Source organism: Pleurodeles waltl, chromosome 7, assembly GCF_031143425.1.
Source record: "Pleurodeles waltl isolate 20211129_DDA chromosome 7, aPleWal1.hap1.20221129, whole genome shotgun sequence".
Classification (NCBI taxonomy): Eukaryota; Metazoa; Chordata; class Amphibia; order Caudata; family Salamandridae; genus Pleurodeles; species Pleurodeles waltl.
Genome location: NC_090446.1, coordinates 287543295 through 287568263, shown reverse-complemented (window position 1 = coordinate 287568263; position 24969 = coordinate 287543295). Strand labels below are relative to the sequence as shown.

The window sequence follows — 24969 nt, the reverse complement described above, 5'->3', positions numbered from 1 at the left end:
TTAGAGCAAAATAACTTGTCTGGCCAATCCCAGTCATGTTTTTGTGTGGCACACAACAATAAAACCACTTTACTGGTTGCCACAGATAACATCAGGTTGAGGGCCTGAGTTAGGTCTTGGTAGGGGAATAGTCCATCACAAACGTGACGGATATCCTGTCCACCTTATTACGATGCCAATATTTCCTATATCAAATCTAACTGCTACATTATGGGCATCAAATCTGGCGCAAAGGAAAGTAAACTAGCCATGTTTGAAGCTGATGTCCTGCTGTCAGCCACAGACCTCACCACTCTCTCCCCCATATGATTGGTGACTTGGACATGTATTAGAAGGTCTCTGGTTTCAAAATCAATGTAACTAAATTGGAGAGTCTTAACATCTCGGCCTCCAAATCCACACTCAAAAAGCTTCAGGGAAAGGTCCTTCTGCAGTGGGCAGTCGCTAGTATTGACCTAATGAGTCTGGCCCTCGCGTCTACCCTTTTAAAAAACCAAAGAAATAAACCTTCAGAGACTGAAGAAAGCTTTGAGGACTGAGCTCAACAGTTGGAAACACAAAACTTTGTCACTCTAAGGCTGAGTAGCGATTTGTGAGATGGCATTTTCCACTGTTAGCTGTCTTCATCCCAACAGAATGAATCTACGACCTCTACTTTATTTGTTACTCCTGTATGTGGCTGGGTAAGACAGAGAGAATCACTAGACAGCAATGTTTTGGTCACTGCAGGAAGTGGTGGGAATCCCTGATCTGTCTCTCCACTATGGCGTTGCTGAACTCCAAATCTTGATTCATTGAACAAGGAGGAAAACAGGCAAAGGATGGTGCATGATTGACCATACAATGGCAGCAGGGCCACTCTTGGAAACCCCTTGACATATCAAACTACAACACACTATGACATTCTACAAATCGGCAAGTACGATGGCCACTTTGGCAGTCCGGGACTGGGTATCAGTTAAATGAGGACTTACTACTTTCCCATCACCCTTTACTTCGCTCTAGGTTAACATGAGATTTGCCACCCGGTTTGGACAAAACCTCATATCATCATTGGTTTGAAGGAGGGTGCAAAGCACTAAGGAATATGTTATGCCCTCTCAGAAGCTATATGCAGGTAGGCCATGGCTTCTTAACCCCAGAATCAAACAGGGGGCCTCCAGGAAAATGAACTTTTTGAGAAATATCAACTGACTTGCCCTGGTTATACGGGTGTGATCGTCAAAATCTATACAATGTTTAACTTTAGACATAAGGACCAGAAATGTGCATTTCAATGAGCCGGGGAGAAGGAGTTACAAATCACACTAGATTAGAAATAAACGAGGAAGAAGCTAAAAACTTTGCTTTCCACTCATGGGGGGAGGGAAACTATTCTGAAAGTCATCTATTATTGGCACTATAAGCCTACCCTGCTGGTGAGTGTGAGGAGGCGGGCAGTCCCAACTGCTGTAGGAGATTCTGACACATATCCTTTTGTCCTGCGCTAGTATGAAACACTTCTGAAGCTCAATATCATCCACTGTAGAACAGATCAAGGGCTCTGACCTGATACGATGCAGTGAGGTGTTATTTCTGAGCAGCTCGGCCACCTACTCTTTTCATGGAAATCAGGGTTGACTTATTTCTCACGAGGTATTGGCTGCCTAACAGTTAATCCTTTCCCTCTTTGGACAACAGGCATTCCTCTTGTAAAACAAATGGACAGATAGACTTTGGTGACTGTTAGGGATGGAACAACTTTCCAGAGTGGTCAAAATTGAGGAGAAACAATTTACAAAACAATGGAGCCCACTCCTCGCCTTATTTTTTTCCAAGACTATAAAGAAATCTCATGCCCCATGAAACTCAGGGTTTTAAAGATTATAACTGACTCCCAACTTGATTACTACTCTTATGTGGTTCCGCCTAATACCCCATCAGTGGCCCCTCCACTGCTTAAATAACATGCAACCATATTGTTGGAGGCTATAGGGTGTAGTGGCGAGACTTTATGAGAAATGGCAGAGAAAGGGAGGATGGGAACAGGGGTGGGCAGTATACAAGAGGTCAGGGAGAGGAGGGTGTTCATAATAGGGGAATAGCTCTTTTTTCCTTTTCCCCTTTGTCCCTTTGTTGTTTTGTTGTAATTGTTGTTTTGCTACATGCAAATGGCAAAAAAAAAAAATCAAACTTAAAAGACTGCATAATTTAGATTATACCCTTAGGCCCTTAGATGGTTTCAGAGGGCTGGGCGTTGGCAGGATTGCCATGCTGACTTGATGGGTAGGTGGTAGAGCTGTCACCTACCAAACTTGCAGTTCAAAGGTACTGGCCCAGAACTTCACACTAACCTATTGTTCCCCTAGACCGCTGGGACCAGGGCAGTAAGGCATGAAATTCCAGACATCTCTTTAAAGAGAAATCTCTAGAAGCTTCATCCACTTCAAAAGAAGGCACAAGGTATAACAATAAGTCCCTCAGACCCTCTTTTCAGCGCAGACTCAGGCTTGTTCTGGATAATACAAAAGAAGGACATCCCTGCTGCCAGAGGGTTGTCTTGCTGTTTGAGGACTGTCCTGATGTCCGAGAAGTAAAACTTGACATGTACCCACCATCCCAGGTTGAAGTGACACCAAGGGTCAGCTAACTGACCTCCTGTTCTGGGCTACAGGGAAAGAACAAGCCCCAGAGGCCTCTCTGCAATTCCCCATTGACCTTCTGCAACTGGACCTGCCTGAGCCCTGCTAGCCTCTGCTGGAGTGAGTTCCTGAACCACAAGACGTGCCACCCAGATCTTGGTCCCTTGGTTTGGTATCAATTGAGCTTCTCCTTAAAGAAAGAAGAAATACAAAGTTTTGGACTCTTAGAGACTGCAAACAGGTCCATTTGCACCAAGATCTTGCTGCCTGCACCAGCCCCCAACGCAAAGCTCTGCTTAAACCTTCTCCTAGCACTACTGCAAACACTAGCAGCAACCAGCAACACAAGATCTGCTCTTCACACTACACCATTGACAGCCTCAGGGACTGCCAATGCTAATTTATATCAACGACTGCCCGTGACTCCTGGCATGATCTTCGGACTACAGTGACAACTGTCCATGCCCCTCCAGCCTACTCTTCACCTACAGCTATTACCATCTGTATGCTGGACTCCACCACAAATGCAACACTTCATTTTAGACTTTACAATACAACTTTTTCAGCAGAACTAACCTGGTCCCTATATGTGGCCCATTCTGTTTTGGGGTCAGACTGAACTTGTGACTTTCACCTGGACTTACACAACCAGATGACCATGAGCATAGATTTGTGCTTTTAGGTGCTATACTTACTTGAAATCTTTAAAATTGCATATCTCTAGTTCTACTGATTGGATTTTGTCATTTTGGTGTCAAATAGTTATTACATTTTACTTGTGTTGTGTTTTCACTTTATTGCTGTTTGTGTGCTGCATAAATAAACATTGCAGATAAGTTCAGTTGGCTGCCTTTGTGCCAAGCAACCAGAGGGTTAAGCACAGGTTACTTGAGTGACTTTTAGTAGTTCACTCTGACAAGTAGTGTGGCTGTTGCTTGAGAAGGCCTCACCCAGCAACCCAGTTTCTCACAAAAGGGTATTAACATTTCATCAGGTCACAGAAAACAACACCGTCCTTTCATCCAGGTCATGGTAGCTGTTCCACCTAACACAGCCATCTTGATTTTCTGGATGTGATACATTTTTGTTTTTCTCCGAGACCTCTCTGTCACGTGAAGTCAGTCCACCTTGAGACATGTCCCTCACTCTTACTTTTGCTCTTAACAGTTCTTCTTATAACTACTAACTCTCCCCCTATGAATGTCCGAGGATCTCTTGTAAGGATCTTACTTATAATAGCATTGACCAGTCAAGTGGCAACACACACACCACACCCAATCAAAGTCTGATATTCCATTAGAAATTAAATGAAGACATCAATCACAGATTGAACCCCTATAGTTCACATTCAGTTTATACAGGACCTTCATGTTTTGACCATAGCCAATCTAAGTCAGACCATAAATCATCTTAGAGCTTCCTTCTGATAACTTCACAATTTTGTTTCCAGTATGAGAGAGCAAAATGCCTCCACAAGAGTACGGTTTTCTGGCATAGCTTTGCCTCCAAGCACTATATTGTCAAATCCAATCAATGTACAAGCTTTTTAGTGCCCATAGTGGATCCCCTTGTCCCACATTGCCAGTTCTAGACACAAACATACTCCTAAGGATCTTGTTGGCAAACACATGCTGAATGCAAAGTTTAAGGAAGAACCTTCCATACTAATCTACAGGCGGCATTAGTGATTCCTACTCACACGTTTCAGTTTAAGATTATACAGGGAGCCACGTTTACAACCCTTTACCTCCATAAATATATCACCAGTTTTCATTTTGCCTTTTCAGGTGAACTGCAATGACGATGAAGGAGTGTTGATGGGTACTTGGAGTGGTGACTACTCTGATGGAGTTGATCCTATATCATGGAGTGGAAGTGTTGACATCCTGAGGAAATGGCACAAAGGAGGATACAAGCCTGTCAGATATGGCCAATGCTGGGTCTTTGCTGGTGTTATGTGCACAGGTGCGAGTGTGCCTTAAACCTATGCTCAGTTGTGTGTTGCTAGTGTTTTCAGTTTCTGTTGATACCCTAGGTATTAAGTCAGGCTCTAAAGTGACCTTTGAAAGCTAAGTTTGCTTTATCTTTTCATAGTTTTAGTGAACAATTATTTTGACTGGTACCAAATCAATATGTATTCAGTTGATGCTTCCTCCAACCTTTCAAAACACATACAATAGCCCTTCAGCGATTGTACGTTATATAAAAAAATGTATTTGATTTATTTTACTTAATTTTTTCATTTTATATTCCTTAGTCTTAGCTAAATTACCTGAAATAGTACAATATTTTACGATGTTACGAGGGTTGATGGAGTGGTCAGGCTATGTAGTGTCAGTTAATGTAGTAGAGGTAACATAGTGGTTAGACTTTCTAATAGTCTGGTGATGTAGTGGATGCGATTTAGTGAGGGCACTTCATGCAGTGTCATTGACGATTAACGTGTGCGGTATATGAGTTCCAAATTCAACTGTCATTGGAGCATTTTATTTATTTATGCCCTGAGAGAGCCTTAATGCCTCAAATATAGGAGTTCTCCTTCACAGAAACTGGAATTTGAGTAAGTTAGACACTTTGGCCCTCATTCTGACCTTGGCGGGCGGCGGAGGCCGCCCGCCAAAGTCCCGCCGTCAGGTTACCGTTCCGCGGTCGAAAGACCGCGGCGGTAATTCTGACTTTCCCGCTGGGCTGGCGGGCGGTCGCCTTCAGACCGCCAGCCAGCCCAGCGGGAAAGAGGCTTCCACGATGAAGCCGGCTCGGAATCGAGCCGGCGGAGTGGAAGCTGTGCGACGGGTGCAGTTGCACCCGTCGCGTATTTCACTGTCTGCGCAGCAGACAGTGAAATACATGTAGGGGCCCTCTTACGGGGGCCCCTGCAATGCCCATGCCAGTGGCATGGGCACTGCAGGGGCCCCCAGGGGCCCCGCGACCCCCCCTACCGCCATCCGGATCTCGGCGGTCCGACCGCCGGGATCTGGATGGCGGTAGGGGGGGGTCGGAATCCCCGCGGCGGTGCAGCAAGCTGCGCCGCCGCGGAGGATTCAATGGGGCCGCGGTACACTGGCGGGACCCCGCCAGTGGTGCCGGTCCGACCGCGGCTTTACCGCCGCGGTCGGAATCCCCATTGGAGCACCGCCGGCCTGTCGGCGGTGCTCCCGCGGTCCTCCGCCCTGGCGGTCAAAGACCGCCAGGGTCAGAATGACCACCTTTATCAAGTATCATATGAACATATGTTCACCTTCAATATTATCATATCTATGATCTTAACCATACCTTGCACAAATTGTACAATGTATAATCTTTCCGAATCAGACTGCTTTAGATAGTGCAAATATTCAGGAGGAGACAAAGCTGTTTCATAAATCATTTTTGTGCACCCTACAAAAAAGACCATCTTTACAGATTGAGGTTCCAGACAAAAGCAATTGCAAATGAGATGTGACAGAGGATAATGAAGTGTGTGTGAGAGTGCAATACACATGTTTTATATCTTGATACAGTTTAACATAAGTCCATTGACAACACCACCAATGGAAAGACGTTACAAACTCTGCATTACGTACCCTTTAAATGAAATGTGTGCTTCACAACAATCTGCAAAAAAAAACGATGTTTTGTAAAAAAAAAAAAAAAAAAAAAAAACAGTTTTTATTTATTTTGAGGTTAAGCAGCTAAATAAACACTGATTCTGATCAGTTTTTAGTAAAGGCTGTAGGACTTCTCTCGCCAATGAATTTTCTCTTTTTGCTTCCTCCATCAATATTAAGGGCCTGATTCTAACTTTGGAGGACGGTGTTAAACCGTCCCAAAAGTGGCGGATATACCACCTACCGTATTACAAGTTCCATAGGATATAATGGACTCGTAATACGGTAGGTGGTATATCCGCCACTTTTGGGACGGTTTAACACCGTCCTCCAAAGTTAGAATCAGGCCCTAAGGCCCTCATTCTGACCCTGGCGGTCGGCGGAGAGACGGCGGTCGGACCGCGAACAGACCGGCGGTATTAAAAATGGCATTCTGACCACGGCGGTCCCCGCCGCGACCGACCGCTACTTCTCCACTCCGACCGCCACGGCGGTCATGACCGCGGGGCTGGAGTTTGCGCACTCCGGCCCGGCGGTCGTCCCAAGACCGCCAAGGGTATTATGACCCTGCCTACCGCCGCGGTTTCTTGCGGCCGGGAACCGCCGTGCGAACCATGGCGGTAAGCACTATCGGGGCCAGGGAATTCCTTCCCTGGCACTGATAGGGGTCTCCCCCACCCCCCACTACCCATCCGAGTCCTCCCCCCACACCCTCCACCCCCCTGCCACCCCCCAGAGGTGGTACGAACCCCCTCCCCACCCCCACCCCGACATGCACATACATGTACCCCGACATGCACACACCCCCAACATGCACATATACACACCCCCTACACACACATACACAACGGGGACACATACCCGCACACATACATGCCGACATGCGCACCTGCCGAACAGCACACATTACCCATAGACACAGCAGCACCCCCCGCCCGCATACACGCACTCACACACCCCCTCTACACACTCACACGCACACCCCCATGCACGCCCACATCACACAACACCCCCCCACCCCCTCCCCTCACGGACGATCAACTTACCTTGTGCGTTGGTCCTCCGGGAGGCGACGGGAGCCATAGGGACGTGACCGCCAACAGAAGACCGCCAACAGAAGACCGCCACACAGAAATGTGGGTCGTAATTCTGTGGGCGGTGTTCTGCTGGCGTGGCGGTGGAGGTTGACCAGTCTCCACTTTCCCGCCGACCGCCCGTGTGGCTGCTGGCGGTTTTCCGGCGGAACGCTCCCAGCGGTCAGAATGCGCACAGCGGCACACCGCCGCGGTCGGCGGTCTTCACCGCGGCGGTAACTCAGCGGTCTTGCGAAAAGACCGCCAAGGTCAGAATGAGGGCCTAAGTCTTGCGAAAGAGCACACACACTTTGCTCATAGTGAAGAAAGACCTTCATCATGCTCCCTGTTGAAGTTGTTCAATCTTGAGTTACAAGTCCTGCAAAAATGAAATCCTAACAATTGGCAATTATTAGAGAAGCTATATCCTCAATATATCGCAGTTATTATACTCCATGACAAAATATTCCATCCACTACTTTGCCCTAGCCACTAAATTGTAAGATACGTTTAGTTAAGTAGACGTGCAGTTAAGAACATGCATACGAATGTTGCAGACGCAATATTATTGTAGGTCAAGAGAACCTAGCTTGGTAATGGCCTTTTCATTTATATACTTATACAAAACTAAAGTAACTCTGTTTCGCTTTTAGTTCTGCGCTCCTTAGGGATTCCAAACCGTCCAGTGACAAACTTTATTTCCGCCCATGACACCGAAGGAAATCTGTGTGTTGAAGAATATTATGACATTTCCGGAACAGTTTTGAAGAAAAGCGGAGACAGCGTATGGTAAGCTAATAAACTTTACTACAACTATTAAGAATAAAATCTTATTGGCTTGTCCATACCCCAGAAAGATGAACTTTCGTACCTCAAAATTGTTAACTTGTTCAGATTTCTAAGGTTTTCTAGGTGCCTAAGGGTCAAACAGGGGCAGCTGATGTTACCTTTGGCGCTGTGTTCGGTACCCTTCGGGTCAGCTGTGACTCTGCTAGCTGCAGAAAGAGAATTTAAAGAGGGGTCTAAGAGTCCGGTTGACTTTTAAAAAAAACTTTCTGTAAGTAAACCTGACGATGCTGAGAGGCTAAATGTGTGACATAAGGTCAACTCTAATATGTCATTGTTGATCCAAGGGTGCCGGTGGTAATTTCACTACCGTTGGCATTTTGGTGAATTGTCAACCATGGACATTTTGTTAATATTCATGCCATGAACTTTTTGAGTCCTTCAGGAAGAACGGTGGCAGCTCTGAGCTGACCTTTGTCATTCACTCTGGTGCAAACGACTGTCTGCAACTTTTCAGCTTGCTTTCTTAGTATCAGGTTCGGCTGTTGGTATAAGAGCTGGAGTTGCTTGATTTGAGTTTGGGGCTCTCTTTTTTCGTGACCGGGACTTTCATTCAATCATCAGATTTTGAAACAGAACTAGTGAGAGTAGGAGGATTCGGAAGACAGAAAAAACAGTGCCAGAGGGAAAACACGTGGGTAAAAAAACACTTTCAAGAGTGAGCTAACGGAACAGGGAGAGTATGTTGCTGGATGAAAAGACATGAGATGAAATCAAATTTAGCCATTCATGGTATTTGATAAACTTGACATTTGGCAGCGGAACCGGAGGCTGTCTGAAAAAATTCTGGACTCAGCACTTATTTTTTCACAAATTAAGCACTGGTGTATCTTCTAACAAAAGTTTGCATAGGGTCACATTTTAGACTTCTTAACCATTGCTGGGATGCCCAAACCTCAACAGCAGATCTGGCTGTCATGTTGGACATAATTTACAATGCCAGGCTTTGGCCCGTCATTCAGCAGCAGCTCCTACGCTAAGGCCGAGGAGCGTCACCCCACTGCTTATAGCAGAATGATAATAAAATGATAATAACGGAACGTTGTAATCATTTTATTTTAATCTGGACCGAGTTGTTGAGGGGGGGCTGAAGGAGGAGTGGTGAGTGCACCATAAGTGTGCATGTCTGTTGCTGGACAAACAGACATGCACACTTTGCATTTCTCCACCCTTCTGTATTGCACAGCCACGTGGAGAACATGCACAGGCTCCCACTCCCTGTCTGAACACTGAACCAGGCCGCTCAGACCGATCACAATGCTGCTGTCATGCTGGTGACAGCAGCATCGTGATTGGCTGAGGGGAGTCTGGGAGCCTCTGTGCTTCCGGACGAGGATGGAGGAGATGAATCCCACTCCGTTCGGAGTATTTAAGTGTTTTTTTTATTTTTAGTGTTCTCCTCCCCCACCCTGCCACCCTGGTTCAGTGGCAGCCACCACTGACGTAATTCTTTATGTAGTAGCGGCACTTGACAAAACTTCTAGACTCATGCCTCAGGACTAGACATACTCCCAGTTTATACATGTAACACATTTGTCTGGGTCTTTCCACTTAAAAATCCTCATGGTTTCATAAAGATGACAAATCCAGGCAAAAAAATGCAGAGCTATTTCTCTAGTATATGGTGATCATCCATAACATTTATATATCACTTTTTAATGTCTTTGCATTATGCAGCCTTAGATAACACAGTTGTCTGTCATTGTAAAGTTGGCTGATATCACGTACATCACAGTCTCAAGCTAGGGGGCAAGCCATAAAGGATTATGCTTAGACTAGAGAAATTATTCTGGCTGTATGGAGATTTAAGGACCACTCTTAACACAGTATGCGGATATTGCATTATGTTATTCTGTTACAATAAGTTATAGATAAATGCATTATCCTGTGTATAACTATTAGGGTACCTTGGTATACTCTGAAGAATTCGAGAAGAGCCTGGTGGGAGTGTAGGGAAAGATGTTTCTCACCAGGGAAAAGGATTTGGCCAGTGGAAAAAATAAAAAATATTTTGGCACGTTTTTGCATATGAACAAATGCACATGTGTATATTTTCACTTGAGATCAAAACATTTAACCATTCTTTTTCGGATTACACCAGGAAAGATTCAACTGGTGCTAGGTTTCAGGGGACACCCAGAAATGTTTTGTGAACTCAAATTATTCAGAAGTCTGCATCTTTAAAATGCTTGAAACCTGCAGCTGCAGATTTCAGAACGTATTTAAGAATCAGGAATGAAAAAGGGCAGCAGCTACAATCAGCCCAGGCCCTCAACATTCTAGTATAATAATCAGAGATGCCACTGCAGACATCTGCTCCAGGGTGCTCACAGCAGGTGCAGTTAGCAACACAACAAGATTCGGGCTGGAATGTTCTCATGGGGAGCAGGGTCTAGACTGTTTTGTATACAGTATGGCTGGGTCCATACTGGGGTGGCAAAGTGAGCAAAGGAATGAAGGATTTAACTGAGATCTGTGACTAGGAGTGAGTGTTTGAAAAGTTTCAGCACTCCATCTATCATCCTTTTGTGTTGCTAAAGTCACCCTAAGAGGCCAGGGTATGCCCAGAGGTGGGTCCCTTGCTCACTGTGCCACTGGATTCAAGCTAGCCTGGCTGATGAGGGGTGATAACCCAAAACTGGTCCCAGAATGTTTGTTTCCAGTCCAAGGAGGACCTGGCCTGGCAGTTCCAGCTGGAATTATTTCATGGGGAGCAGGGCCAAGACTGATTTGCATATGGCTGGGTCCAAACTGGAGTGGTATGGTGAGGAAAAGAACGATGAATTTAACCCACATGTGTGACTGGGAGTGAGTGTTTGAAATATTTCAGTACTCTTCCCATCATCCTTTTGTGTTCCTAGTCACCCTAAGCAACCAGGGTATGTCCACACAAGGGTCCCCTGCTCACTGTATTACTAGATTCCAACTAGCCTGTGTAATGAAGGGTGATACCCAAAACCCGTCACAGGATGCTTGCTTCCGGTCCAGGGAGGACCTGGCCTGGCAGTTCGGGCTGGCCTGTTCTCATGGGGAGCAGGGTCAAGACTGATTTGCATTTGGCTGGGTCCAAACTGGGGTGGCATGTTGAGCAGAAGAGCATTGAATTTAACCCAGATTTGTGACTGTGGGTAATTGTTTGAAAAGTTTCCACACTCCGTTCATCATCCATTTGTGCTGCTAATGTCGCCGTAAGGGGACAGGGTATGCCCAGATGTGGGTCACTTGCACACTGTCCCACTGGATTCAAGCTAGCCTGGCTGATGACAGGAGATACCCCGAAACCAGTCTCATGATGCTTGTTTCTGGTGCAGGGAGGACCTGGCCTGGCAGTTCGGGCTGGACTGTTCTCGTAGGCAGCAGGGTCAAGACTGATTTGAATATGGCTGGGTCCAAATTCAGGTGGCATGATGAGCAAAAGAATGGTGAATTTAGTCCAGATTTGGGACTTGGGGTGAATGTTTAAAAAGTTTCAGCAGTATGTCCATCATCATTTTATGTTGCTAAAGTCACCCTTAGAAGCTAGGGTATGCCCAGACATGGGTCCCTTGCTCAATGTGCCACTGGATTCATGCTAGCCTGGCTGATGACAGGTGATACCCCAAAGCCAGTCACATGATGCTTGTTTCTGGTGCAGGGAGGAACTGGCCTGGCTGTTCAGGCTGGATTGTCCTGATAGGGAGCAGTGTCAAACCTGATTTGAATATGGCTGGGTCCAAACTCAGGTGGAACTATGAGCAAAAGAGTGGTGGATTTAGTCCAGATTTGGAACTGGGGGTGAGTGTTTGGAAAGTTTCAGCTGTCTGACCATCATCCTTTTGTGTTGCTAAAGTCGCCCTTAGAAGCTAGGGTATGCCCCGACATGGGTCCCTTGCTCACTGCGCCACTGGATTCAAGCTTGCCTGGCTGATAATGGGTGATACCCTGAAACCGGTCCCAGGATGCATGTTTTCGGTACAGGGAGGGTCTGGCCTGGCAGTACGGGTTTGACTTTTTTCATGGGGAGCAGGGTCAAGACGGATTGTATATGGATGGGTCCAATGTGGGGTAGCATGGTTAGCAAAAGAATGATGGATTTAACCCAGCTCTGTGACTGGGGGTGTATGTTTGAAATGTTTCAGCACTCCCTCCATCATCCTTTTGTGTTGAAAGCCTTGTGCAGGCCATACATTTGGAAACAGTTGTTTCCCATTTGCTCTAGGTTAGAGTAAAAATGAAAAATTGCCTTAGACTGTTGACACTTTTGACATGAATGAGTAATAACTGAGTGCATAAAGCCTATAGGCAATATAGACTCACTATTGGAGGGGGCTTCCCAGCTACTCAGTCCAGGCCCCCTGACAGTACTACATTGATTATTTACCAGTAATTTCATTACTCTGAGTCCATTTCTCGCTTAGATCTATTACATTGTTGTGGTCTCTTTGCCTTGCCCAACACTTCTTTAAATCTTCAAAAGACCATCCCCCTTCACAACCCATTTTGCCACCAAGCCCATTACATACAGTTGACCTGGCCTCAAAGGTTGGGGAGGTAGGGAGTACTGAATGTAAGCGAGAGATGGACTCAGAGTAATGGAATTACTGGTAAGTAATCGATGTATTAGTCCGTTCATCCATCTCAGTTAAATTCATACATAGTTGAGATGTACCTAAGGTAAAAGAAAACCAGGACTAGTTTGCAGATTTGCATATACCAAAAAGAGATTTATTGTAATACTTTATACTAGTGTTAATTCAGAGCAGACAGAACTTTAGATCCAAAAACCCATTCCGTTGCTGGACGATGCATGACTATGTAGCGTTTGATAAATGTGTATGGAACCACCATGTGGTCACCCTACAAATCTCAGGCAAGGAAGCTCCTTGACACTCCTCTACAGAAGCACATATACCTCTTGTGGACCTGCCATTTACCCCAAGGGTCGAAGGAACTCTGTACTGCTGATACTCCAAGGAAATCAAAGTCCAAATCCATCTGCTGAGAGTCCGGGTGGATGGTTTAAGACCCTTCTTGGCTCTTCTTAAGTTTACAAACAAGGAATTGGTCTACCTAAACTCCTCCAATGTTACTAGGTACACCGGGACTGTCCGTATACCTAAAGAGTGAAAACTGACCTCTTCAGGAGACTGAGAATTTGGAAACAATACTGGCCTCTTGTTCGGAATGGAAGCAATAATTCACTTTAGCAGTAAACCCAGGCCTGGTCTCAGACAATCCTATCCCCAAAGACTCCAAAGACCCTAAAGAATAGCACTTTACATGACAAAGCACCCAGTTCACCCACCCTCTTGGCCGAAGTAATGGCTACTTGCAAGAACACTTTAAATGGCAGTGTTGACCTCAATTGAGTATATAGGCTCAAAGGGCATGTGTATCAAAGGGTGTAAAACTAGAAGTTCCCAGGCCACATTGACCTAGGATACAGTGGGGCAAATGTTGGAAAACCCTTAAAATAACTTCAGTACCATATCCTGGGGTCCACCAAATTTTCCCAAAGAGCCCTAAAGGACCTTATTGTTGCCCACCAAATCTTCGGGGTCAAATGTATAAGGAAAACACATCCGGAAGAAATTGTAGGGCTTGATAGAGAAAGGCAGAAAGAGGTAGTTTTACACCTGTCAGCCTTAGGGTGGCCTTCCCCCACACTTTTTGCCTACTTACCTCCATTTTTCTGCTGAAATTTGTTTTGTTGTTGGACTTAGCACTCTGTACACTTGACCAAACAATATGTTCCAGGCCTGCCTTTGCAGCTTGAATGCAGTTTGAAACTGCCAATACAACTTGGCAATATAACCTCCTTGCCAAATTGTAAACTCTTCTTTTATTGCATGTAAGTCATCCCTCACGAAGAACCTAGGTAGCCCACGGGGCAGGGTGCATTGCAACTAAAACATTGGACATGTACTTTTAAGTTTCACATATCCTGGTAGTGAAAACTCTTAAATGACTTTTCTCTAATGTGGGACCTATATGTCCCATAGGATAACATTGGGTTGCCTCATTACATTCAATAAATGCTATCTTTTGATTGGGACTAGGTAGATAGTTCATGTTTGATATCAATGAAACTGAAATGAAAATCCTCTCTAATGGTTAAGTGGAATTTGAAATATAATTTTGAAAATGCCACTTTTAGAACTTTGGCATTTTCATGCCTTTAGTTCTGTTGTGCCATCAGCCTGTCTTGGGTCACATGACTGTCAGTCAGACTTTGTGAATTCCTACCGGACAATCACAAAATAGAAAGATTAGGTGTGCCTGTATGGGCCATCTGCTGGCAGGATGAGATGGCGGAACTGAGCACAGCCCCATTCGCAACCGAATATACTGTGTTCTGCCTTCACACAAAGGATCTATCACCTCCACATTTTCACTGCAGCCAGCTTGGGACCAGGGCATATCGAAGAAACTTTCTAGAAGCATCTCCCACCTTTAAGAGGAAGGGGCACCAGGTATAATAAAAGTAGGACCATCTTACCCACTTTCAGTTCACTCCTGGACCTGCGTTAGGACCCTCAGAGGACTGTCTGGTGCTGTGACATGCCTTGCTCTCTGCAAGACTTCTTTGCTGACCCTGGAAGAACAGCATTGCTGTTGTGAGCCTGCCTTAACACTCAGAGGGCAGCCCTGCTGTTGAGCCCTGCATCTTCACCTGAATCCAGGACTACCAGATTGACTCCAAAGGCTAGTTTTCTGTCCTCCAGTATAGCGCCAAAGGGACACAAAAGGCTCTACCCATCTAGAACCCACACTTGGACCCAGCCTGAATGAGTCCTGAAACCCCAAGTGGAGTCCCACCTGTTCTGGACCCTTGTTTGTGGTGCTAAAGGTACCCGATGGCCAAAATCCAAATATTTTTGGGCAAAATTACTCCGAGAGGAAACCTGCACCTGCTAGTTCACCATGCACCACCGGTCAGATTGACATTGCAGCTTCTCCCACTATGCTCTTCTCCGCTGCAGCATATCCCGTTCAGTGGTCCAACGCAAAAAGGTATATCCGAGTCCCTCGAATGTGCAGCTCGATGCTCCTCTTTTGCGCTGCTGGAAATTTTCGACTCCCAAAAAAAGAGTCTACGTCGGAATGTAGAAATCTTCACCGCAGCGACAACCCAAGGCTCCTGAACGCTCCCTCCTCGGACGCAGCCTGCAGCATTTCCGCTTTACCTTCTCAGAACATTTTTCTCGACATTTCTTTTAGGGACGAAAGGTAAACGCTGACCGGGCCCAATCCACTTCTTGTATCCAGACCCATCTCCATCGCGGTTGCCTATATTTTCCGACTATGACCCAGCATCATGCAACTAGATGTCTTTCGCTGCCAGGCCTTTTCCCCCTCAGGTGCCAGGCCTTTTTATTGTCTATTTGGGGCAGTTTGCGCTTAGACCCTCATAACTTTTTGTCCACAAAAAGCTACTGACACCAAATGTGTGCCCTTTTTTTCCAACATTCTAGGGATTGTAGAGATACCCAGAGTTTGTTGGTTCCCCTGGAGGAGACCAAGAAATTAGCAAAAATACAGCTAAAATTTAGTTTTTGTTTTTTTTTAATGCGAAAAAGGGCTGCAGTAGAAGGCTTGTGGTTTTTTGCATGAAAATGGCATCAACAAAGAGTTTGCGGTGCAAAAAAAACACCATCTTCCCAGCTTTCAGGAATAGGCAGACTTGAATCAGAAAGCCACATTTTTCAACACAATTTTGGCATTTTATTGGGACATACACATGTTTTGTGCTTTCAGCCTCCTTCTAGATAGTGACAAAAATGGGTGTGAAACCAATGCTGGATCCCAGAAAGCTAAACAGTAGATAAAAGTAGACAAAATTCAGAATTCAGGAAGGGGTTGATCCTACAAGGTTTTCCTACAGAAAATAACAGCTGAAATAAAAAAAAAATGAAATTGAGGTGCAAAAAAGCAATTTTTCTCCACATTTTGCTCTGGAACTTTTTCCTGCAATGTCAGATTTTCAAAAGTAATATATCGTTATGTCTGCTGGACTCTCCTGGTTGCGGGTATATATAGGGCTTGTGGGTTCATCAAGAGCTCTAGGTACCCAGATCCAATAAAGGAGCTGCACCTTGCAATGGGTTTTCAATGTATACCAGGTATACAGCAATTCATTTGGTGAAATATAAAGAATGAAAAATAGGTGTCAAGGAAACCTTTGTATTTCCAAAATGGGCACAAGATAAGGTGTTGGGAAACAGTGGTTATTTGCCCATCTCTGAATTCTGGGGTGCCCATACTATCATGTGACTTACAGGGCATTTCCCAAATTAGAAGATTTTTTTACACACTGTCTCACATTTGGAAGGAAGAAATGTAGAGAACGATAAGGGGCAATAACACTTGTTCTGCTATTCGGTGTTCCTCCAAGTCTCCCGATAAAAATGGTACCTCATTTGCGTGGGTAGGCCTAATGCCAGTGACAGGAAACGCAACATGGACACATCACATTTTTTCATTGAAATCTGACGTGTTTTTTGGAAAGTGCCTAGCTGTGGATTTTGGCACCTAGCTCAGCCGGCACCTAAGGAAACCTACCAAACCTGTGCGTTTTTGAAAACTAGACACGTAGAGGAATCCAGGATGGGGTGACTTGTGTGGCTCGCACCAGGTTCTGTTACCCAGAATCCTTTGCAAACCTCAAAACTTGATGAAAAAACACCTTTTCCTCACATTTCGGTGACAGAAAGTTCTGGAATCTGAGAGAAGCCACAAATTTCCTTCCACCCAGCACTCTCCCAAGTACCCCGATAAAAATGGTACCTCACTTGTGTGAGTAGGCCTAGTGCCCGCGACAAGAAACGCCCCAAAATGCAACATGGACACATCACATTTTTACCTTGACAACTGATGTATTTTTTGGAAAGTGCATAGCTGTGAATTTTGGTCTCTAGCTCAGCCGACACCTAGGCAAACCTTCCAAACCTGTGCGTTTTTGAAAACTAGACGACTAGGGGAATCTAGGATGGGGTGACTTCTGGGGCTCTCACCAGGTTCTGTTACCCAGAATCCTTTGCAAACCTCAAAATTTGATAAAAAAACACCTTTCCCTCACATTTCGGTGACAGAAAGTTCTGGAATCTGAGAGGAGCCACACATTTCCTTCCACCCACCATTCCCCCAAGTCTCCTGATATAAATGGTACCTCACTTGTGTGGGTAGGCCTAGTGCCCGCAAATGGAAATGCCCCAAAACACAATGTGGACACATCAAAATTATCAAACACAAAACTACCTGTATTTGCAGAGAAGCGCCTGCGTTTTTGGTCCTGGGCTCAGCAGCCATATAGGGAAACCTACCAAACCCAAACATTCTGAAAACTAGACACCTGAGGGAGTCCTGGGAGGTGTGACTTGCATGGATCCCCCAGTGCTTTCTTATCCAGAACCCTCTGCAAACCTCAAACTTAGCTAAAAAAAAACAAATTTTCCCACATTTCTGTGTGGGATCAACGCACTGGCACAGATTTCCTACCACCCAACGTTCCCCTCAGTCTCCCTGTAAAAATAATACCTCCGTTGTGTAGGTGGGCCAAGTGCCTGTGACAGAGAAGAGCTAAAAATGTGTAAAAAATGAGGGGGAACCAAAGCAGGTCCACAAGGGCAGTTTGAAAAAAATCGTTTTTAGGCTGACAAGTGGGGAAGAATTTTTATTGGTATAGATGCTACAATGCTGGGTGGTAGGAATTTTGTGGATTGCTGCAGATTCTGGAAGGTTTAATCACAAAAATGTGGGAAAAATGTGTGATTTCCAGCGAAGTTGGAGGTTTGCAGGGCATTGTGGGTAAGAAAATGGTACAGGTGAAGCACACCACCCTGGACTCACCCAGATGTTTAGTTTTCTGATGTGTCTAAGTCTTGTAGATTTTTCTACACGGCAGTGTCCCAAAGTCCAAAAAGTGCAGCCCTCACGATTCCAAGTGGGATGATTTTGAGAGTTAGACAAGCTCTCATTCCCCAAATGTAAAACCAAAACCCCAAATAATCAAATGTCCTCTTTCTTGCCATGGGGTAAGATGTTTTAGTGTTGGGGGTGAGGTGGGGGCATAACCATACCATACTGGTTGGTAGCCGCCAGTGCACTATTTATTACTTTTTCATATTCCCTGGCATCTAGTAGGCTTTCTGCCACCCCCTCCCTGGGAGTGGATCGGAGGTAATTGTCCCAGCTGCCCACCAGTGGGTAAAACAACTTTGTCCCCATTTATTTGGGGTGGGGGTATGGCCATATTCCCACCTCTTTTTTTGAAGAAAAAAAAAACTTTCCTGGTGTCTGCTGGGCTTTCTGCCAACCTTGAGGGCAGATGGGCCTAATTAATATAGGCTGATCCGCGCCCAGGGAGGCAGAAAAGGCCCAATAATTAAATTCTTCCCTATGGAGCGACCTTGCCTAAGGGGTCACTCCCCGCATACTCGTAAATAAAATAAAAAAACATCCCTGGTGTCTAATGGCTTCTGCCCCCCGGGGGTAGATCGGCCTAAATAATATAGGCCGATCCGCCCCCGGGGGGGGGGCAGAAATGGCCTTAGATTAAATGCCCCCTTTGCCCAAGGGGCTGCCCCCCTCATGTGCATTTCAATATAAAAAAAACATCCCTGGTGTCTAGTGGTACTGATGAGGTCACTGTGCGATTACACGCTGATGTCATCAGACGTCACTGGGGGTGGAGGCGGGAGAAGAAGGACAAGCGATTCCCCTTCCAGCCCTGACCTGAAGGGGGTGGGGTGGAGGCCTTCAGGGAGAACGCTAGCGCTTCCCCCGAGGGTCTGGTGCAGGATGTAATGGTTATGTCCTGGGCACCCAAGCGGTTAATTGCTAGTTTTTGTTAAAAACCTTTAAAAGTCCTACATCAGGTTCTAATGATTGGATTTTTGTTGTTTTGCCATGAAAATAATTTATTAAAATTCACTCTGTTCATCTAAATTGGTGTGGAATTTTATGTTGTGTTTTCACTTTACTAATACTCTTGTGTTGCCTAAATATTTTAAACATGTCCTCCAAGTTCAGCCTGACTGCTTTTTTGTGGCAAGCAACTCAGGGTTACACACAGGTTAGTTTAGAGACTAAGGGGGTCATTCTGACCTCGGCGGTAAAAGGCGCCTACCGCCGGTCAGAAATCCTCCATAATCCCGCCGCGGTCGCGGAAACCCGCCACGGTCATTCTGACCCGCAGAAGGCAAACCTCCGAAAATCCGACCGCCACAACAGACCGCCAGACCAGCGGTCGGCGGAAAGGTGGAGGTGACAAAACCTCCACCGTCACGCCAACAGAAATACGCCCATGCCATTATGACCCACGAATCCACGCGGCGGTCATTCAAACGCGGTATTCCATTGGCGGGACACACCGCCGCGGTCAGAATACACACAAACGAACAAAACTCAGCCACATTGGACGATTTGAATCCCACACACCTGATACACATACACACACCACTCCCACACACACAATACAATATAAAACACACACCCACATCACCCACAAACCCCTACGCTAAAAAATTCGTAACGAAGCCAAGAGCGAGACACCAGCATCCAAAAAATAACAGCCACAGCCACTCAACACCATCACCCACACACTATCCACACACAAAACAACACACACCACCACACTCAACTCACTTAAATACACATACTCCACCCCACACATCATACACACCACCCCATGGCACCCCAAAGACAACCCCGCTTCACAGACGAAGAACTCAGGGTCATGGTGGAGGAAATCGTTCGGGTAGAGCCCCAGCTGTTCGGCACACAGATACAATACACCAGCATTGCCCGGAGGACGGAGCTATGGCAGAGGATTGTCGACAGGGTGAACGCAGTGGGACAGCACCCCAGAAATCGGGAAGACATCAGGAAGCGATGGAACGACCTAAGGGGGAAGGTGCGTTCCATGGTATCCAGGCACAACATCGCCGTGCAGAAGACTGGCGGAGGACCCCCACCTCAACCCCCACAATTCACATCATGGGAGGAGGAAGTCTTGAACATCCTGCATCCTGACGGCCTCGCAGGAGTCGGCGGAGGAATGGATACTGGTAAGTTGAAGCTTCAATACTGCTTCCCCCCCACCTGCATGCCAAATCAGACCCCAACCCTCACCCCCATCCTCGAACCCCACCCTCACCCCCACCCCCATCCTCACCCCCACCCTCACCCCCACCACCATCCTCACCCCCACCACCATCCTCACCCCCACCCCCAGCACACCTATTCCCCGCCAATGTCTCACCATCACAACCCACACATCCCAAAACCTAGGCCTGCATGCGTCCACTAAGCATGGACACCCATCACCAAAGCATGCCCAATGCATATACACATCCCCCCCACAAGCCACCCTCACCAAAGCCCCCACACACGAATGCCAGCACTTGGGGACACGAGAACCCACAGATACACCCATATGCCACACATTGAAACTATAACCATACCTCTATACCCCTGCAGGACCCGACCGTCAACACACCGCGGCGGAGGGGCCAGAATTCTCCACACCCCCCACCCAAGAGGCCGTCAGCGATGACAGCAGCTCTGTCGACCTGGACACCGATGACCAGCCCGGACCATCGGGGACCTCTGGACAGTCGGTTCCCCTCACACAGGCCCAGGCCACTACAGACCCTAACCCCTCTGGGAACACCAGCACAGCTCCCACCCAGCGGGCCCATGCCTCTGTCTCCAGGGCGCGTCAATCTGCGGTGTGTCTACCACTACAGGGCACCCAGGATAACCCACCACCCCAACAACAACAGGGACCTGGGGGCAGTGGTAGTGGGCACACCGGCCAGGGGGCAGAGGCCCAGGGAAACAGGGGAACTCGGAGGGCAGCTGTGCGACAGGGGGGGGAGGAGAGGCCCAGGGAACCCACTCTCCACGAGGTCCTCACCACCATCATGGGAGCATACAACCGCTCCCAGGAGACGATGGCGACGGTACTGGCCCGGTTCCAGGAGATCCAGGCACTGCAGGAGGAACACTATCGGGGGTACAGGGAGGACATCAGAGCCATCAACACCACCCTGGTTACCATGGTTGGGCTGCTGCAGGACCTCGTAAACACCAGGGCGGACACTGAACAACACCCAAGGGCCCCTGCCACTAGCCTGGACCAAGAACAGCCAACCACCTCCGCCGGCGCTAGTGGACAGGAGGCCCCCGCACAGCAGCAGCCCACCAGACCCCCACCTCCTGCAGGAGAAGAACCACCCCGCAAGAGGGCCCTGAGATCTCGCAAGAAGACAGAGTAGGATGTCAAGACCCCCGCCAGCAATGGATACCACCTGATGTCATCCCACTGTCCCACATTGTCACCCTGTCCATCCTTGAACTGCCCATGCTCCATCTCTCCACAGGCCTCTGGACAATGCACCTGTGTGACTGTTACTCTGGACTCTGCCATGGACATTCCTTCACCATAGCCCCCACCCACTTGAAACCACCCATCCCATTTTGAGCACTTCAATAAACACCTATTTTGCACCAAAATATCTGGAGTCTGGCTGTGATTTCAATAGATTGTAATTGACATGACAGTGCAAATATGTCCTTGTACATGGTGAAGTCAACAAACAGCTGCCACAAAGCTGTAGTCCATGGGGAAACGAAGCACAGGACTCGTAGTGGGGACCCCAGATCTGAAATAGGGAGGGAAAAGCCAAAACTCAGTCATCATACACTGGGGCAAATAGACAGGCAGCAGAGATGCTGGAGAGTAGTTAACATTTACTAAATTATCTTTGAAATGTTACCTGTGTCCTATTGGAAGTACTGTTCAATGATTCTGTCCCTGTTGTCTGTTTCAGCCCCGTCGTCTTCCTCCTCGTCACTCTCCTCAGGTTCCACCGCTGCCACAACACCACCGTCTCGACCATCCTCCTGCAGGAAAGGCACCTGGCGGCGCAAAGCCAGGTTGTGAAGCATGCAGCAGGCCACGATGATGTGACACACCTTCTTAGGTGAGTACATTAGGGATCCACCTGTCATATGCAGGCACCTAAACCTGGCCTTTAGGAGGCCAAAGGTGCGTTCGATCACCCTCCTAGTACGCCAATGGGCCTCATTGTACCGTTCCTCTGCCCTGGTCCGGGGATTCCTTACTGGGGTCAGTAGCCACGACAGGTTGGGGTACCCAGAGTCCCCCACTAGCCATACACGGTGTCTCTGTAGCTGTTCCATCACGTAAGGGATGCTGCTATTCCTTAGGATGTAGGCGTCATGCACTGACCCTGGGAATTTGGCATTTACATGCGAGATGTACTGGTCAGCCAAACACACCACCTGGATGTTCATTGAATGGTAATTTTTTCTGTTCCTGTACACCTGCTCCCTGTCTCCTGGGGGAACCAAAGCCACATGGGTCCCATCAATGGCACCAATTACGTTGGGAATATGTCCAAGGGTGTAGAAATCACCCTTCACTGTAGCCAATTCGCCCACCTCAGGGAAAATGATGTAGCTCCTCACGGATTTCATCAGGGCAGACAACACTCTGGATAACACCTTCGAAAACATGGGCTGAGACATCCCAGAAGCAATTCCCACGGTTGTCTGAAATGACCCACTTGCCAAGAAATGGAGTACTGACATGACCTGCACCAGAGGGGGAATCCCTGTGGGTTGGCGGATGGGGGACATCAGGTCGGGCTCCAGCTGGGCACACAGTTCATGGATAGTGGCACGGTTAAGACGGTAGGTCAGGATAATGTGGCGTTCTTCCATTGTCGACAGGTCCCCCAGCGGTCGGTACACGGGAGGATTCATCCGTCTCCTCGCCCAACCCAGCGGACGGTGCCTAGGAAGGACAACATGGAGCACACAGTCAAGCAACCCACAGGTACGTACTCACAGCTAGCACAGTATACGATTCTCTATGCAGTGAATGGCGTGTCTGAGTGGCTATGCAAGGCCTAGGCCTGTGTGACGCAGTTTAAATTGAGCCATGTGGGCCCTGGAAAAGGCGGCTGCCTGACCTGTGAAGTGTGACAATGGGATGTGAGGTCAATGCGCTGGCGTGGCACACCGCGGCGGGCGGCGGGCGAAGACCGCGGCGCAAAGCCGCATTGGTTAACATTGAAGCCTATGGGTTTCAGGAGCCAATGGCGAAGGGCGCCGGCGGTGGCGGGACGCACCGCCGCGGTACGCACCGCCGCGGACGTGACCGCCATTTTCTATCTACTTATCCACTTGCGACTTGAACTTTCACAGGAGAGGACCTATACTGCAAGTGTTGCTGTGACCTCGGTCTGGAAGGGACAATGGCTGCTGCACCTGGGGAAAGGGCCCCTGCCTTCACTGGAGAGGAGTTGGAGAAACTCGTGGATGGGGTCCTCCCCCAGTATGCGCTACTCTACGGTCCTCCAGACCAACAAGTGAGTTTAATTCAATCTGGATTTGGGGACACTGGCTGGCTTGGGGGCCTGGCGGGGGGCCTGGCGGGGATGGGGGGCATGTTGGGCCTGGCGGGGGGCATGGCGGGGATGGGGGGCATGTTGGGCCTGGCGGGGGGCATGGCGGGGGGCCTGGCGGGGATGGGGGGCATGTTGGGCCTGGCGGGGGGCCTGGCGGGGATGGGGGGCATGTTGGGCCTGGCGGGGGGCATGGCGGGGGGCCTGGCGGGGATGGGGGGCATGTTGGGCCTGGCGGGGGGCCTGGCGGGGATGGGGGGCATGTTGGGCCTGGCGGGGGGCATGGCGGGGGGCCTGGCGGGGATGGGGGGCATGTTGGGCCTGGCGGGGGGCCTGGCGGGGATGGGGGGCATGTTGGGCCTGGCGGGGGCCTGGCGGGGATGGGGGGCATGTTGGGCATGGCGGGGGGCCTGGCGGGGATGGGGGGCGTTGGGCCACTGGAAACGAAAATGCTGACAAACTTGAACGTGGTATTTATCCCTCCCTGTACGTGTCACATAGGTCCGCGCCCATGAGAAGATCGGGATTTGGCGTGCCATTGCCAAGGAAGTCCGGACCCTGGGGGTCCACCATCGACGGGGCACCCACTGCCGCAAGAGGTGGGAGGACATCCGCCGCGGGACCAAAAAGACCGCCGAGTCTCTGCTGGGGATGGCCTACCAACGTAGGCGGGGTGCTTGCCGTCAACTGAGCCCCCTGATGTTCCGGATCCTGGCGGTGGCCTACCCTGAATTGGATGGGCGCGTGAGGGCAGCACAGCAGACACAAGGGGGTGAGTACAAGCATTATCTACTCTGTTGTCGCGCAGTGGAGGTGTCTGGTTGGGGGAGGATGGCTGGGGGTCCCCCTAGGCCAGGGCGATATTTGTAGGCTGGGCACCCCCGTAAGCCCCTGTGTCCCCAGCCACCACCCTCAGTAGTTTGTCAGTACAGCCATCCCTGGGCCGTGTCATCCATGGGTGCAGTTGTCAACTCTAGGCGTGTAGGGCATGTTCCACGGAATGCGTAGCGGACCCCAAGTGCGCAACTTAGTGCAGGGGGCATCTGTGTCTGTCATGTCCGCTAACTGTACCGGAGATCCATGTACTCAATATCCCTTTATTTCTCTCTCCCCCCCCCTTTTTGTTTGTCTTTCTGTGCTTGTGTGCATCAGCATCATCAGGCGGAGGAGAAGTGGCATCGGGGCAGGAGGGAGCTGCATCTCACATGGCCCAGGAGGGCCATGCCACAGAGTCAGACTGGACCAGTGAGACGGAGGGCGAGGGGAGCTCCACGACGGGGACGACTGGAGCCTGCAGCGACACGGACACGTCCTCGGAAGGGGGCTCCCTTGCGGGGGTGGCACCATCCGTGCCCCCCGCCATTACAGGTACAGCCGCCACCCAGCGCACCATCTCCGCCCTCCCAGCAGCCCCTCAGCGTTCGCC

General features: G+C 48.5%; 1 protein-coding gene across 1 annotated transcript in view; it reads left to right on the top strand.

Annotated features, from left to right (window-relative positions):
- Positions 1 to 24969, top strand: part of LOC138246871 (protein-glutamine gamma-glutamyltransferase E-like) — a 308092-nt gene that overhangs the window by 168312 nt on the left and 114811 nt on the right. The window contains exons 6-7 of the mRNA XM_069201622.1: positions 4409 to 4586; positions 7935 to 8070. Coding sequence (XP_069057723.1) covers positions 4409 to 4586; positions 7935 to 8070 — 314 coding nt within the window. The remainder of the gene's footprint in view (positions 1 to 4408; positions 4587 to 7934; positions 8071 to 24969) is intronic.